The following is a 13198-nucleotide window of genomic DNA, read 5'->3' as shown; positions in this document are numbered from 1 at the left end:
TCCTTAAGTACTCTGTCTCTTTTGGGATCAATTTTAATCTATTTTTCTAGGAAATTATTGATTTCATTTAGTTTTTCAAATTTATTTATGCAGAGGTCTCTAAAGTATTTTCTTATGGTTTTGAAATTTTCTTTTTTCCTTTTGTTTATTTTATTTGCACTAGCCCCCTTTTCTTGATCAAAGTAGCTGGTGGTTTGTCTATTGTGTTAGGGTGGTTTTTTTTTTTTTTTAATTTTCAAGAAATCAGTGTTTTGATTATTGGGTAGGTCTATTTTTCTTTCTCTACCTCATTATTTTCTGCTTTTATCTTTATTTCCTTTTTTGTGCTTTCTTTTGGCTTATATTTTCTTCTGATCTAGACATTGTAATCTTGTATTTTAATTTTTACTGATAAATGTGTTCAATGACAGGAATTTTTCTCAACACTTTAAATTTGTCCCATAGACATTGGTATTTAATGTTTCCATTATCATGGGCATTGAATAGGGCATCTTTTGGGATGAGCACTGGCTGTTGTATGGAAACCAATTTGACAATAAATTTCATATATTTAAAAAAAATGATCTCATTTCAATTTGTATTTGGCTGGAAACAATGTTTTTAGTAGAAGGATTTTACATTCATAAATAAAAGGGTCTTTTGTGTGTGTTTTGTTTCTAGTAATACTTTCTACCTTTATTGCATTGAATTCAGAGAGTATTGTTGGTAATATTTTTACTTCAGGGAACTTTCATTTTCTTTGTGACTTATTATATGATCAGTGTTTATGAGTGTCCCATGGATACTTGAGTGAAAGATGCATTCTTTATTACCAGGTGGATGGTTTGATATATATCCATAGGATCCACCTTATTTAATTATGTTGTTTAGGTCTTCTATCTCATTTTTTTTTTTTTTGTGATGTATTCAAGTTTTCTTTTGGATTTTTCCTCTGTCTCAGCATCACTTGAAGCTTTTGTTTTAAAATGGTGGCTGCTGTTTAATTTGGTATATAAATATTCATAAATGTTATAGCCTTATTGTGAATTGTGGCATGTGGTATTAGAGGGCATGTGCCTTTTGTCATTATGGTTAATGCCTTTTGACTGGCATACCTTTGTTCATTTTTTATTTCTAGCTGTTCTAAATTTCTAGTTTTGGGATCAACAATATTGTTGAGCTTTGCTTTCTGATTCAGATTGAAAAACCCTTTTCTTATAATAGAGGAGCTGAATCAATATATGTTGATAAGACTAATATGTTTTGTCTCAACTCTATCGTAGTATTTTATAAATATGTATATTTGCTATATTTCTTTATCTCTGGGATATTAGTTCTTTGCTCTTTAAACAAATTTTTTTTTTGGCTTAGGGGGTGATTTTTTCCCCCCAGTGATGGTCTATTTAATGTATTTAAAAACTTGGATAAAATGCTCTTAGTCCCTTTTTAATGCTTTAATCTTTCTCTCTCATTTCTGTTTTTGTTGGTATCCTTTAATCCCCATCTTTTGTTTAAGTAGCAACATGACTTTATTTTCCTTTCTTTTCTGCCAATTGTTAGTTGTGTTATTTTTACTTTTTCACAACATACCCGTCTTAGTTGTCTTCCATCCACACCGGCCTGTTTTGCTTTTGTCATAAATTTGTACTTAAATATTTTAAATGCTTACCATCAATCTTTTTTGCTGAAGTTTTCCCACTTATCTCTTGGTTGCATTAAAGCTTATCAAAAGATTCCTTAAGGCTAACTGCTTTTTCCCCCTTTTTTGTTTTCTTTTCATTGGTACTTAAAGGACAGCTTAGATGGGCATAAATGCCTTAGTTTACAATTTTACTTACTGATTTTTTGCCCTTGTAAGCTGTGATCCTGTAGACCTTGAGGATTTTTAACTTAGGAACTTAATAGTTTTAGTAGGATATGCCCTGGAGGTTTTTTTTTTCTTTTTTTTCTTTTTTTTCTTTTGTTGGGGGGGTGGGGTGGTTAATTTTTCCAGATACCCAGTAGGCTCTTTTATTTTGCAGATTCAAGATTTTTTTTTTTTTTTTTTTGCTTTATAATTTCAAGTATTCTATTGTTTGTTTTTTCTAATGTGTACTTTTTTCTTTGCCTGTCTTCCATTTCTACTGCTTTCTCTTTGGTCTCTTTATTGCTGTCTTTATATCCCTTTTATTCCCTATTTTGGTTCCCTGAATTTCCACAATGCCCTTTATAAAATATTCATTTGAGTCTGTTTCCCCTTGGGTATTTTATAATTTATTCTTCCTATCTGAAATAATCGTCTTTTTCTTCCGTATTTCTTCTGAGTTTAGTCTGTTTTCTTTCCATACCCTTCTTTTATTTGTCCATGTCTGTTCCTAGTTTTGGAATTTTTGACTCAAAGTGACTTTTCTTATCCCCAGATTCTTGTTTGAGTATATTACTTCCATCTGGAGTGTTGTCATCTAGTTTTCTTGTGCTTCATGATAGTTTTATTGTAGGAAAATTTATTGAATTTTCCTGTTAATGTGTGTTGGATTTTCTGATCGCCCTCCCCCCATATACCTTTATAGGAATCTGTTCATTTTTTATGTTTTTTTTTTTTTTTTTTTAAATGGGTATGGGGTGTTTTATAGAATTCCTAGCTCATTGGCTCCCTCTTCTGTCAGCATAGCAAAATCCAAATACTTGAGTGTATTATTTGTTTTGATGGTAGGAGAAGATTGTTCTCAGAATTTCGACTCTCTTGTGCGGTCCTGAATGTTCTCTTTATGCTTCTTTCTCCCTTCACTATCCAGTAGTCACAGGGCATTTCTCTCTTCCTTTTGTCTTATTTCTCCCATAGAAGCTATAGGTCTCAAATACTCTTGCAAATTGTCTGTTTTTAAACTCTCTCTCCTGTAGTCCATGTTCTCATCTACTTGGATACTTTTTGGGTATTTTCAAACTTAGGGTGGACATTGTCTCTTTTAGTGATAGTTTTAGATCAATCTTAGGATCATCAGTAAGTCCCTTGTCTCTTCATCATGGTTCTTCACCTGCCTGCTTTTGCTTGCTTGCGACAAAGCCTTGTGGCAGAGCAGGGGTGGGGCAAAAGTTTGAGAGATTGCTTGCTGGGATTAGGTGTTTCTTATTACAGTTGTGAATTTTGGGCAATTTCTATCTTCCAGGTTATCCTGAGAGTATTATTTGTACAAATTTTATTTGTTCTTCTAGTTGTTCTTTGTTGTTTTGGAGGAAATAAGGAGAAATGGGGACCTAAGCAACTACCATTGTCTCCAGCAATCCAGGAGTTGCTAAAGCTGGAAATTTTAAAAGTACATTTTTTTTTTTTTTTTACTTCCTTAGGGGATTGTTTTTGTGTTTTGATATCACATCTCATTTAATAGACACAGTGGTGTCGATGTTATCTCCATTTTACAGATGGAAAAATTGGGGTTCTGCAAGATTTAATGACTTGAGAGAGATTTACACAGTTAGAACATGGTAAAGTTGATAATCAAATCTAAAGTTCTATGATGCCCAGCTCTTGCTCTTTTTACTGCATCATGCTATCTCTTTGGGCAATTGAACTTATAAAGCCTTAGATATTATTGAATATTAATATAAAGTATGAATTTGTTCGTCTCCTCCTTGTCTCTTCTCTTCTCCTGTATCCCTGTTATATTTTTAGTAGCCACTTTTCCATTGGTGGCTACTCCTTGACTTTCAAAGATGCATCCTCCTTGCTCTAAAAAGAGATAATGTACATTCAGTGCTGTCCCAAGGGAAACTGAACAGGTGTCGGTTTTGTTGGTTTTTATCCTAATAATCCTCCCTCCACTCTACCTTCCCCTTCAAACGTACCATCATTTTCCCCCTTAGCCCACTTTCAGTTGTGGAGGGACCAGTGTTCATCCATTGTGCTTTCCAACCTCACTGCAGTGTGGGGTTCATCTCCACCTCTGAATTGAAACTATTCCTACACTGCAGCTGTAAAAACCCCTAGCTCCATGTCACTGACAGCCCAAGTAGCAGTTGGCAATATTTTTTGTCAGTCTCCTTTCTGGAGTGGGGTGTTATACTGTCTGTAGTTTCCTTCGGAATAATTTAATCTGCACCTTAGGGGTGCTTAGTTAACATTTTTGAAGTACCTTAATCAGGAATCCACACTTCAGAGATAGTTAGTTAACATTTGAAAGACCCTAATCAAGATTCTATACTCCAGAGGCGACCAGTGCATCGTATACTGCGCTCTCGATCTGTACCAGTGGGTGCGTTAAATAAAAGATGTTAGAAGTAATTTTTTATTGGTGAAACAAATGGTATTTAAGGTATAGGGTTGACCAAGTATCTCCACTGGGACATGAATGGAAGATAAGGATTTGAAGAGGCCAAAAGCGTACCCAGGTCTAGAGCTGGATTTGGTCCTGTTCCTGCAGTCTTAATGGAGGATTTTGTCAGCTCATATGGCCAGTGGTGCGTGTTAAGTCTCTGTTACACCCCTGGGCTAAAACCTGCCTGCCTCTGCCTGCTTGTCCACACACAGGTCACTGGATACATACTTTGGCTCCACTCCTCGTTTCCATTTCTTGTCCACAGAGGTGTTACTCTCAATTTTGAACCAGACTATTTTTTTAATTTCTTAATGTATACTTTATGTATACCTGTGTTTTGAGATTGGATATCTCAAGTACGACTTTACAGTGCCATTTTGACCAGAAGCACAGAATTATTTTTAGGTGGTAACTTTCTTACTTTCTACCTGAGAGTATTGTTAACTCTCCTGAGGCCAGATTCCCATCTCTGGGGGCAGCATTTTGGATGTGTAATTCTCTTGATACTTTATTGGTCAAATTAGGCTTGGTAATTTTTTTGAAGTCCCCTTTTTATATTGAACTCCGTTCAACAGTGACACAGTTCTCCTGTTATATAATGTTCTTGTATGCAACAGGTAAATGAAGTTATGTATGTAGGCCAAAAATCATATATATCAAATTTACATACTTTAGGTACTGTGCATAGTATGAGGAATGACATCTACCAGGAGTTTCTGTGGTAAACACTACCACTATTTTACAACTCAGTCAACATGTATAAATGTTAAGTCAAATAATAAAGCTTATTCAGTACAAAGATAAAGTGTATTACCAGGTTTCTTGTGCAAATTTGATAACATTTGTATATAGCCGTGGCATGTGTTACTGATATTTTCCTACCAAACATACTGAGAAAAGAAAGCAGTTATATACTGGTCTACATTGCTTCCTGTACTCACTGGGAAACAAAAGGTGGTTTTCTTTTATAGAACACTTACGAGCTTAAATGGATTATTCACTTTATCTGTTATTTTTTTAAATGGGCTATCTATAATCTAGGTGCACATAATTAGCTACGGGCCATGTAACTGGAGATGTAGAGATTTAGACTAAGTTGATAGAATCATGGAATTGTGGAGCTTGAAAGGACTTGAGATATCATTTAGTTAATCGTTCCATGAGTCCCAGCGTGTCTACTTAAACCTTCCATGAATCCCTGCTTAGCCTCAAACCACAGACACGGTTTCTATGCACTTAGGCATGTATATCTACACATCCATATCTCTTTCCTTCCTTCCCCTTCTATGCATGTAATAGAGACCAATTGGGACCAGTAGGATTTTGGTAGAAATAATGGGTTAAAGGATGTGGAAGTCTTAATATTTAACGCTGTCCTGCCAGTAAGGGTCTTTAAAACCGGGTTCAAGAAATCCTCACTTGGTAAGTATCCTCAGAGCAAAAAATCAAAGTAAGTAAGTAAGTAAGTAGGTAAGAGAGTCAAGTGTTTCTAATTATAAAGTGTTCTTAAACCTACATGGTGAGTACGTATTCTATCACTGTAGATACAAGGGAATGGTTTGGTAGCGTTTGGTAGTTTAGAAATATGTACATTTTGTTCTAATTGTGGTGTGAGGCCCTTGCTGAATTTCAGCTACTTTATTTTTGTACAAGCCTTTTTCCACAAAGCACCAATAATTCTCTCTGACCTCACAGGGCTTTTGTGATTATTGGACTAGTCTTCACGGTTGATTATATTATCCTTTTAAATTGCCTTTTAATTTTCAGCTGATGTAAGTGAAATAGATCATATAAATTAATTAATATTGGATCCATTCAGTGTTTATGCTCTAGGAGATTTCAGGAGACAAACAGAAAGGTAAGGTTCTACACAAATGTGTCATTTGGGGCTGTGGCATTTTATTATTCAGACCTTGCTTATTTGTTATTTTTTAATAGGCCATCTATCATATTAGCGCACATATAAGTAGCTATCTGCCACATAATCTAGGGGCTTATTGATTTAAACTACATTTATCTCCTTGCCAATCGCTTTTGCCGCAGGTGGTTGCCACATTCAGATGGCCCTTTGCTTGTGTCTTTTGTGACTCATAGGTGCCCTTTTGTGAAGATCATTTTCTCCCAGCTAAATTTCTATTACTTTTGTCCCCCCGCCTGAAGCCCCGCTTATAGTTGTGTTTCATTTTCCCTCTCTAACATGCTGAATTTAGATGGCTCCTTGGCTGCTAAGTATTTCTCTCTTCTTGCTGCTGGGATTGGTTTTGCAGGATGGAGTGATTCTGTGGCCTGAGGTGTCTAGTTCTTAATGTATAAAGCAAAACCAGTAACTAAAATGTCTATTCTTGGGATGTCACATTTGGAAATATCAATGCCCCCCCCCTTTGTTGTTTTTGATTTGCCATTAGAATTGTCATCTTCAGAGGTTTAAGCCACTTTGGTTCTACTCCTGCTTTAACTAGTATTAAAATTATTTAAATTAAATACCGTATCATCAGATGTCCTCTATGTTGCAGAGAAAATCATAGGAATTTGGTCTTTCCTTATGTGGTTCTCTTTTTCCACATGGTTTCAGCATCATGGATAAATATTGAGAGGATGTCTTCAGTGAAGAGCAAGCTTGTTCAAGTAATTATATCATGCACATCATTAAATGCTTCTGGTTCATGTTTAAGTGCATTTTATGAGTTGGGAACAAAAAGAAAAAGGATTGAGGAGAAGAGACTGCATTCATCTGAAGCAGGGATTTTTGGGGACTTTGGGCAGTGGGTACAAGGATTTACTCCGTAGGCTGGGATATTTTTATTCTTCCCCAATAAATAGATTCCAGTATATTCCAGTGGTGCTGAACAACTTGGAGTGGGACCCATAGTGTAGTTGAGCTTGAATCTACTGGAGAAGAATGCATGCGTTCTTTCAGGATATCCCATGTTTTAAAAACCTGCCACTCGTTTTGAAGAATAAAGGAGAAGGAAGGATGGGGAAAACTTTCACTATTGGGGTCCAGCTTCAGGCTTGCACTCACTTTTGCTTTATTCTCTCTTAACCCAACCATTTTTAATAGGAGAGAATTATTTTTGGGCGAGAGGTTTTTTAACCTGTGGTTCTTTGGTAGTTGTGAACCCCCTGGCATCCTGTGAGAAGTTTCGTGTGTATCTGTGTTCGTTTGAAGGGAAGGCCTGTGGTTATCAGTGGCTAACAGAGGTCTCAGAGCCTCATCCCTTGTTCCTGCCAGCTCCTCCCTGGGGGTAAGAAGCACTGCGCTGGGCTGTCCTCTTCCAATCCCAAACCACGTGGTTTCCATGAAAGCTGTCCTCTGCCGATCTACAGAGACTTTGGATGTAGAAAATTACTTCTGAAAACTAGCATGGATTAGCAAGAACTGTTTACAGCAGAGAGTGTTATGGTAGACCCATGTTTAAAGAAAAATAGAAGGTGGTTCTTTTGTATTTATGAAAACTCCTTACTTAGTACTCTTTTCCTCAGAGTCTTGTGTCACTGATACGTATTGTTCTTCCTTTATTTTTCTTCATCTTATTTAACTTCTTTACCTTTCTACTTTAACTTATAATCTCTTCTTATCAAGTTACTTATCTTTTCTAACTATTAAGTGAGAGCTTTGAGACTATGGTCTGCTTCTTTAGAATTCTCCTGCAGCACCGAGCATGGTGTTTTATTATTTAATTAATTTATTAAATTTTTCTTTTTTTAACATTTATTTATTTTTGAGAGAGAGAGGGAGGGAGGGAGGGAGTGTGATCAAGGGAGGAGCAGAGAGAGGGAGACACAGAATTCGAAGCAGGCTCCAGGTTCTGAGCTGTCAGCACCGAGCCCTATGTGGGGCTCGAACTCACGAAGTGCAAGATCGTGACCTGAGTCGAAGTCGGATGCTTAACCAACTGAGCCACCCATGCGCCCCAGAGTATGGCGTTTTATAAACAGTGAATGCTTCATCAGTGTCATGAACTGACTGACTGTGGATGGGGCAGTCTGTGGAAAACTTTCTGTGGAGATTTGCTTGTTTTTAATGGTTTCTACCTCTTATTTTAACTGATGGGTATGATTTGAGGAATATAACTTATTTTGTGATCCTTAGTTACTATGTAAAAATGATTTAATTATTAATTTAGTTGAAGAAATCTTCTCTGATTCTGTTAAGGGAGTAATCAAAGCAGTGATCCCATTTAGTCAGCCCATTCTGTTTTTGAATCTTGTAATGGATTTTTTTTTTTTTTTTTTTTTTACAGTCAAGGAGATAAACCTGCAGGACATCAAGGAGGATTTGGAGTTGGATCCAGAGGAGAACAGCACCCTTTTTATGGGCATCCTCATCAAGGGGCTGGCCAAACTGAAGAAGATCCCAGAGACCGTTAAGGCAATCAAAGAACGCTTGGAGCAGGAGCTACAGCAAATTGTGAAGCGGTCTACGACCCAGGTCGCAGACAGTAGCTATCAGAGAGGAGAGAACCTCACTGTGGAGAACCAGCCAAGGTAAATAGTGTTTTTGAGAACTCTGTGTATTGTACGTTTACTAGGATGGGGGATTGGTGACTAACTCCTGTTAGTGTTATTTCTTGAACTTGGGCTGCTAGAGCCCATGCAAACTCAGATTGGTGAGAGAGCTTGAGTAGGCATGATTCAGCTGGTTTTGATGTAATTAAGAAGGGTTTTTTTGTCTAGTTTTTAAAAGCAAGAATGCATACGTGGCGGCTGGGGAGGGACAGAGAGGGAGACAGAGAGAGAGAGACAGAGACAGAGAGACAGAGAGAGAAATCTTAAGCAGGTTCCACACCCAGCTTGGAGCCTGACACAGGGCTCGATCTCACAACCATGAGATCATGACTTGAGCTGAAAGCAAGAGTTGGATGCTTACCCGACTACTACCTAGGTGCTCCTGAATAATATGCTTTAAAACTTCTTAACTACAGGGGTACCAAGAGCCGACTCTTGGTTTTGTCTCAGGTCATGATCTCACGGTTCGTGAGTTTGAGCCCCACGTCGGACTCCATGCTGACATCTTGTGGCCAGCTTGGGAGTCTCTCTGTCTGTCTCTCTCTCTGCCCCTCCCCTGCTTAAATAAATAAGCTTAAAAAAACGTATATTGGGGTACCTGAGTGGCTCAGTCAGTTAAGCATCTGAATTCAGCTCAGGTCATGATCTTGTTTGTGAGTTCAAGCCCCGCGTCTGACTCTGTGCTGACAGCTCGGATCCTGGAGCCTGCTTCGAAATCTGTGTCTCCTTCTCTCTCTGCCCCTCCCCTTCTCTCTCTCTCTCTCTCTCAGAAATAAACATTAAAAAAAAGCATATTGTTGGGGTGCCTGGGTGGCGCAGTCGGTTAAGCGTCCGACTTCAGCCAGGTCACGATCTCGCGGTCCGTGAGTTCGAGCCCCGCGTCAGGCTCTGGGCTGATGGCTCGGAGCCTGGAGCCTGTTTCCGATTCTGTGTCTCCCTCTCTCTCTGCCCCTCCCCCGTTCATGCTCTGTCTCTCTCTGTCCCAATAATAAATAAAAACGTTGACAAGAAAAAAAAAAAAGCATATTGTTAATACTCAAATGAAAAAAAAAATGTACCAATTATTGAATATTAAGTACTAAGCAGTATTCAAGCCAATTTATATCATCTCATTTAATTCTCACGACAACTTCGTATAGCCAGGGAAACTGGGGCTCAGAAACTAGTTATAAGCTCAAGGTCACAGAACAAGTGGCTGGCTTTGGAATTGAAGGCAGGTCTATGGTCTTTCCTCTGTCCTATGCTTTCTTCTTTAATGTGTGGTGCTATTTGCCAATAGGCACATCAGTTTCAAAAAATAGAAACTATGATTTCCGGTGAGAGCAGAGGGCAGAGTGAAGCGTGTCCTCTCAGTTTCTCCAATAACGTCAGTCCCTGGGAGGTGCCAGACTGTGTGTAGAAGGGCTCATAATATCGTGGACCTGTTGTTAAGGAAATTCTACTGTGTGTACTTAGGGCTTTAATATTTTTTTTTTTAAAAGCAGATAACAAATGTAAGGAGAAATAATAGCTTACTTAGTATGGAATAATCCAGACTTTAAGTTTTGGGGAAAAATTAGTGTTACCTATTTACATTTTCTATATTCTTTTATACCTAAATCACATTGATTTTGATTATGCCTTAAATGTCTTCAAAAATTAGTTGCCTTTTAAACTTCATTTGGAAGTGCAATTGGTGAAGAAACCATCCTTAACCCATCTCCTGCCATAGACCCTTTCCCAGCACCTGTTTTGATGAGCATGCGCTTTGGAGTCAGGCAGACCTGACTTTGAATGACAGCTCTGTAATCTGAAGGAAAGAATCCCTGTCTTAGAGGGTTGCTTGGTCTAGGTGAGATCTTATGATTAGAGTTTAGTCAAGTAGCGCCAGCAAGAACTATCACATGCATACATATATGTGAATGCATGCGTTTGTTTATTCTTGCCTCCTTCCTCGACTTCCATGTTCTTTGATTCACCCTGTGATCCAGAGAGGCTGGGCAATGGTTCTCACTTGAACTTTGCTTTTCTTCTTTCTTTGCCCTGTGCCTGGATTTCCGTGAAGACCTTTTGCCTCCTTACTAATGAACACTCCAGAATTCTGGTCTGGCTTGCTATTTGCCCTGTTGCTGCAAGTCCCTAGATGAATACCCTGAACTTTCATAGGGAAATAACATGACTATCGGGTATATTGAAAATGAAACGAAAGGGCACGGATCAATAACTTTTCTGCAAATCTCATTACAGTACCCTTAAAAGCAATGTGTCTTTCATAGGATTTTGACCTCTTCCTCTTCCATTCCTAAGCCCGTTCCAGAATTCACAAGTAGAAATTACAGCTATGGAAGTGGAAATTCAGCATACTGCCCCAGGAAATAATAACTGTTTCCCTGTGAGGAATGAGTCAGCAGCAGGGTCTCCTCCCCACCCTCTTTAAGTTTTGTTGTCGTCCGTATTTAGAGGCTGTTGTGGGTAGGGTATCTTTGACACTGGAAAGTAAACCAGCTGCTTGCCCTGGTTTCTGGTGTATCACATGATCCCATTTTATAAATGACCAGATCTGAAAAACTGGGCCGAAACTATGGTGAGATAGAATAATACAGAGAAAGCAAACATTTGGGGTGAAGCACTCCTCTTGGAGATGAAAGGTGAAAGTCTTGGGCTGGGATTCCAAACGACTGATAGTTTCATGCTAGTCTGTGAGGGCTCTGTGCTTTCAAATGCTTTAAAACTCACCAATTAGTGACCTTGGGAACGTCATTCAAAAGTGATTGGCACTATTACTTCCAGAGGCTGAAAATTTTAGAAGGGATGTTGTCAGATTATCCCTTGCAGCCTGCATGGTACTTTGTGTTCATTAAACTGTACTGGGATGTGTTAGTGGCATTTATCTTAGAAAGAAGTCAAGTCGCAAAGCTTCATATTATTTACCATCCAGGGCATCTTACGCTAAATTACCAGAATCTGTTTTTCTTAAAGTTGGGGTGTAGGCAAAAAGAGCCACAAATCCTTTTTCCCCACTATGCACGTTCTTTCCCTCACCCCCCCAGTGAAATAACCTCTTTCAGATCATAAGCATATAAATGCTGCCGTGAGGCAAGACACCATTACTATAACTTTTCTTAAAAGTCTCATTGTTCAGCATCATCTTACTAAATATATTCTGGTTGTGATGCATTGCAGGCCTGTTTTCATTTGTCTTTATGGAAAGAGAATTTATATGGTGTGCTATTCTTCTGGAAAAGTAGAAGGAACCAGGCTACTGAATGGTCATGTTTCACTTCCTGCAGAGAGAGCCAGGATACTTCCTCAGCCAGTTTGTAAAAATCGCTTCGGTGACCCACTTGTTTCCCGACCCCCCCACTCCTGACGATCTGTTGTCTGTGTGTAGGAGAGATACTCCTTTCATTCATTCGTAATCTGTCTGGTGTCCATAAACCTCTACTTACTTTTGAAGAAAAATATTCAGATGGTCTTGTTGCCAACTCGATATAAACATTAGGGCAACATGTGCTTTTTGCTAATCTCCCAGAAGCTCTCGCTACCCATAATTTCCTCAGAAAGGCAGCTGGGGTCTTCCGTTTCAGATGCTGAATGTGGTCTCCAGTCTGCGCAGCACCTTACCGATTTCTTCCATCTCCTGCTGCCTAATTGTTGATTCTTTCCTCAAATCTAGCTCATGAGCCTTTCATACCATTTTTGAGCCTAAGAAGCTGGAAGAAGTTCTTTAATAATTAACAAATAGGAAAAGCATGAGGAAGAGCTAAAAGAAATAAAATCCTCTCAGAGGTGCAACGTTAAGACGATGGAGGAAAGAGGGGCGCCTGGGTGGCTCAGTCGCTTGAGCATCTGACTTCGGCTCAGGTCATGAGCTTACAGTTTGTGGGTTCGGGCCCCGCCATCGGGCTCTGTGCTGACGGCTTGCTCAGAGCCTGCAGCCTGCTTCAGATTCTGTGTCTCCTTCTCTCTCTCTGCCCCTCCCCCGCTCATGCTCTGTCTCTCTCTGTCTCTCAAAAACAAATAAATGTTAAAAAATAAAAAAAAAATAAAAAAAGATGACGGAGGAAAGAAAGATGTGGGAAAAGACAGTGATTGGCGTGCGTGAGGCAGCTCTTCCATCTATTTGAAAATGGTCCTTTTTCAATGTGGAGGCAGCCGATCGTGCAAGAGGCGATGGAGGGCTGCTCCACTTTGGTAAACCTGCTGGTCTTGGAGAGGGCAGGAGGGATTGAGTCCGTGGAAGCTGTGGCGGGTTATGGAGACCTTTTTTCCTTTTGGAAGGTCCTTTTGCCGTGTTCCTCCATCTTGGTTACGAATGAAGGGAGCTTCAGTGTCTGATCTAAAGAGAGCTAAAGAGAACATTGCATATTCTGTGCTCACTGTGATAGGAAAGAAAGGTTTGTGGAAGACACGGGAAAGAAATCTGCTTTAACGCTAAA

The 13198-nt window shown here is 38.9% G+C and overlaps 1 protein-coding gene across 3 annotated transcripts in view; it reads left to right on the top strand.

The window, feature by feature from the left end:
• The window catches only part of EXOC4 (exocyst complex component 4), a 743049-nt gene that overhangs the window by 71736 nt on the left and 658115 nt on the right, over positions 1–13198 (top strand). For all 3 annotated transcript variants that reach the window (XM_015073047.3, XM_053218064.1, XM_053218063.1), the window contains exon 6: positions 8516–8759. In XM_015073047.3, coding sequence (XP_014928533.2) covers positions 8516–8759 — 244 coding nt within the window. The remainder of the gene's footprint in view (positions 1–8515; positions 8760–13198) is intronic.

This window comes from Acinonyx jubatus, chromosome A2, assembly GCF_027475565.1.
Source record: "Acinonyx jubatus isolate Ajub_Pintada_27869175 chromosome A2, VMU_Ajub_asm_v1.0, whole genome shotgun sequence".
Taxonomy (NCBI): domain Eukaryota; kingdom Metazoa; phylum Chordata; class Mammalia; order Carnivora; family Felidae; genus Acinonyx; species Acinonyx jubatus.
Note: the sequence above shows the minus strand (reverse complement) of the source record. Positions and strands in the feature narration are given on the sequence as shown.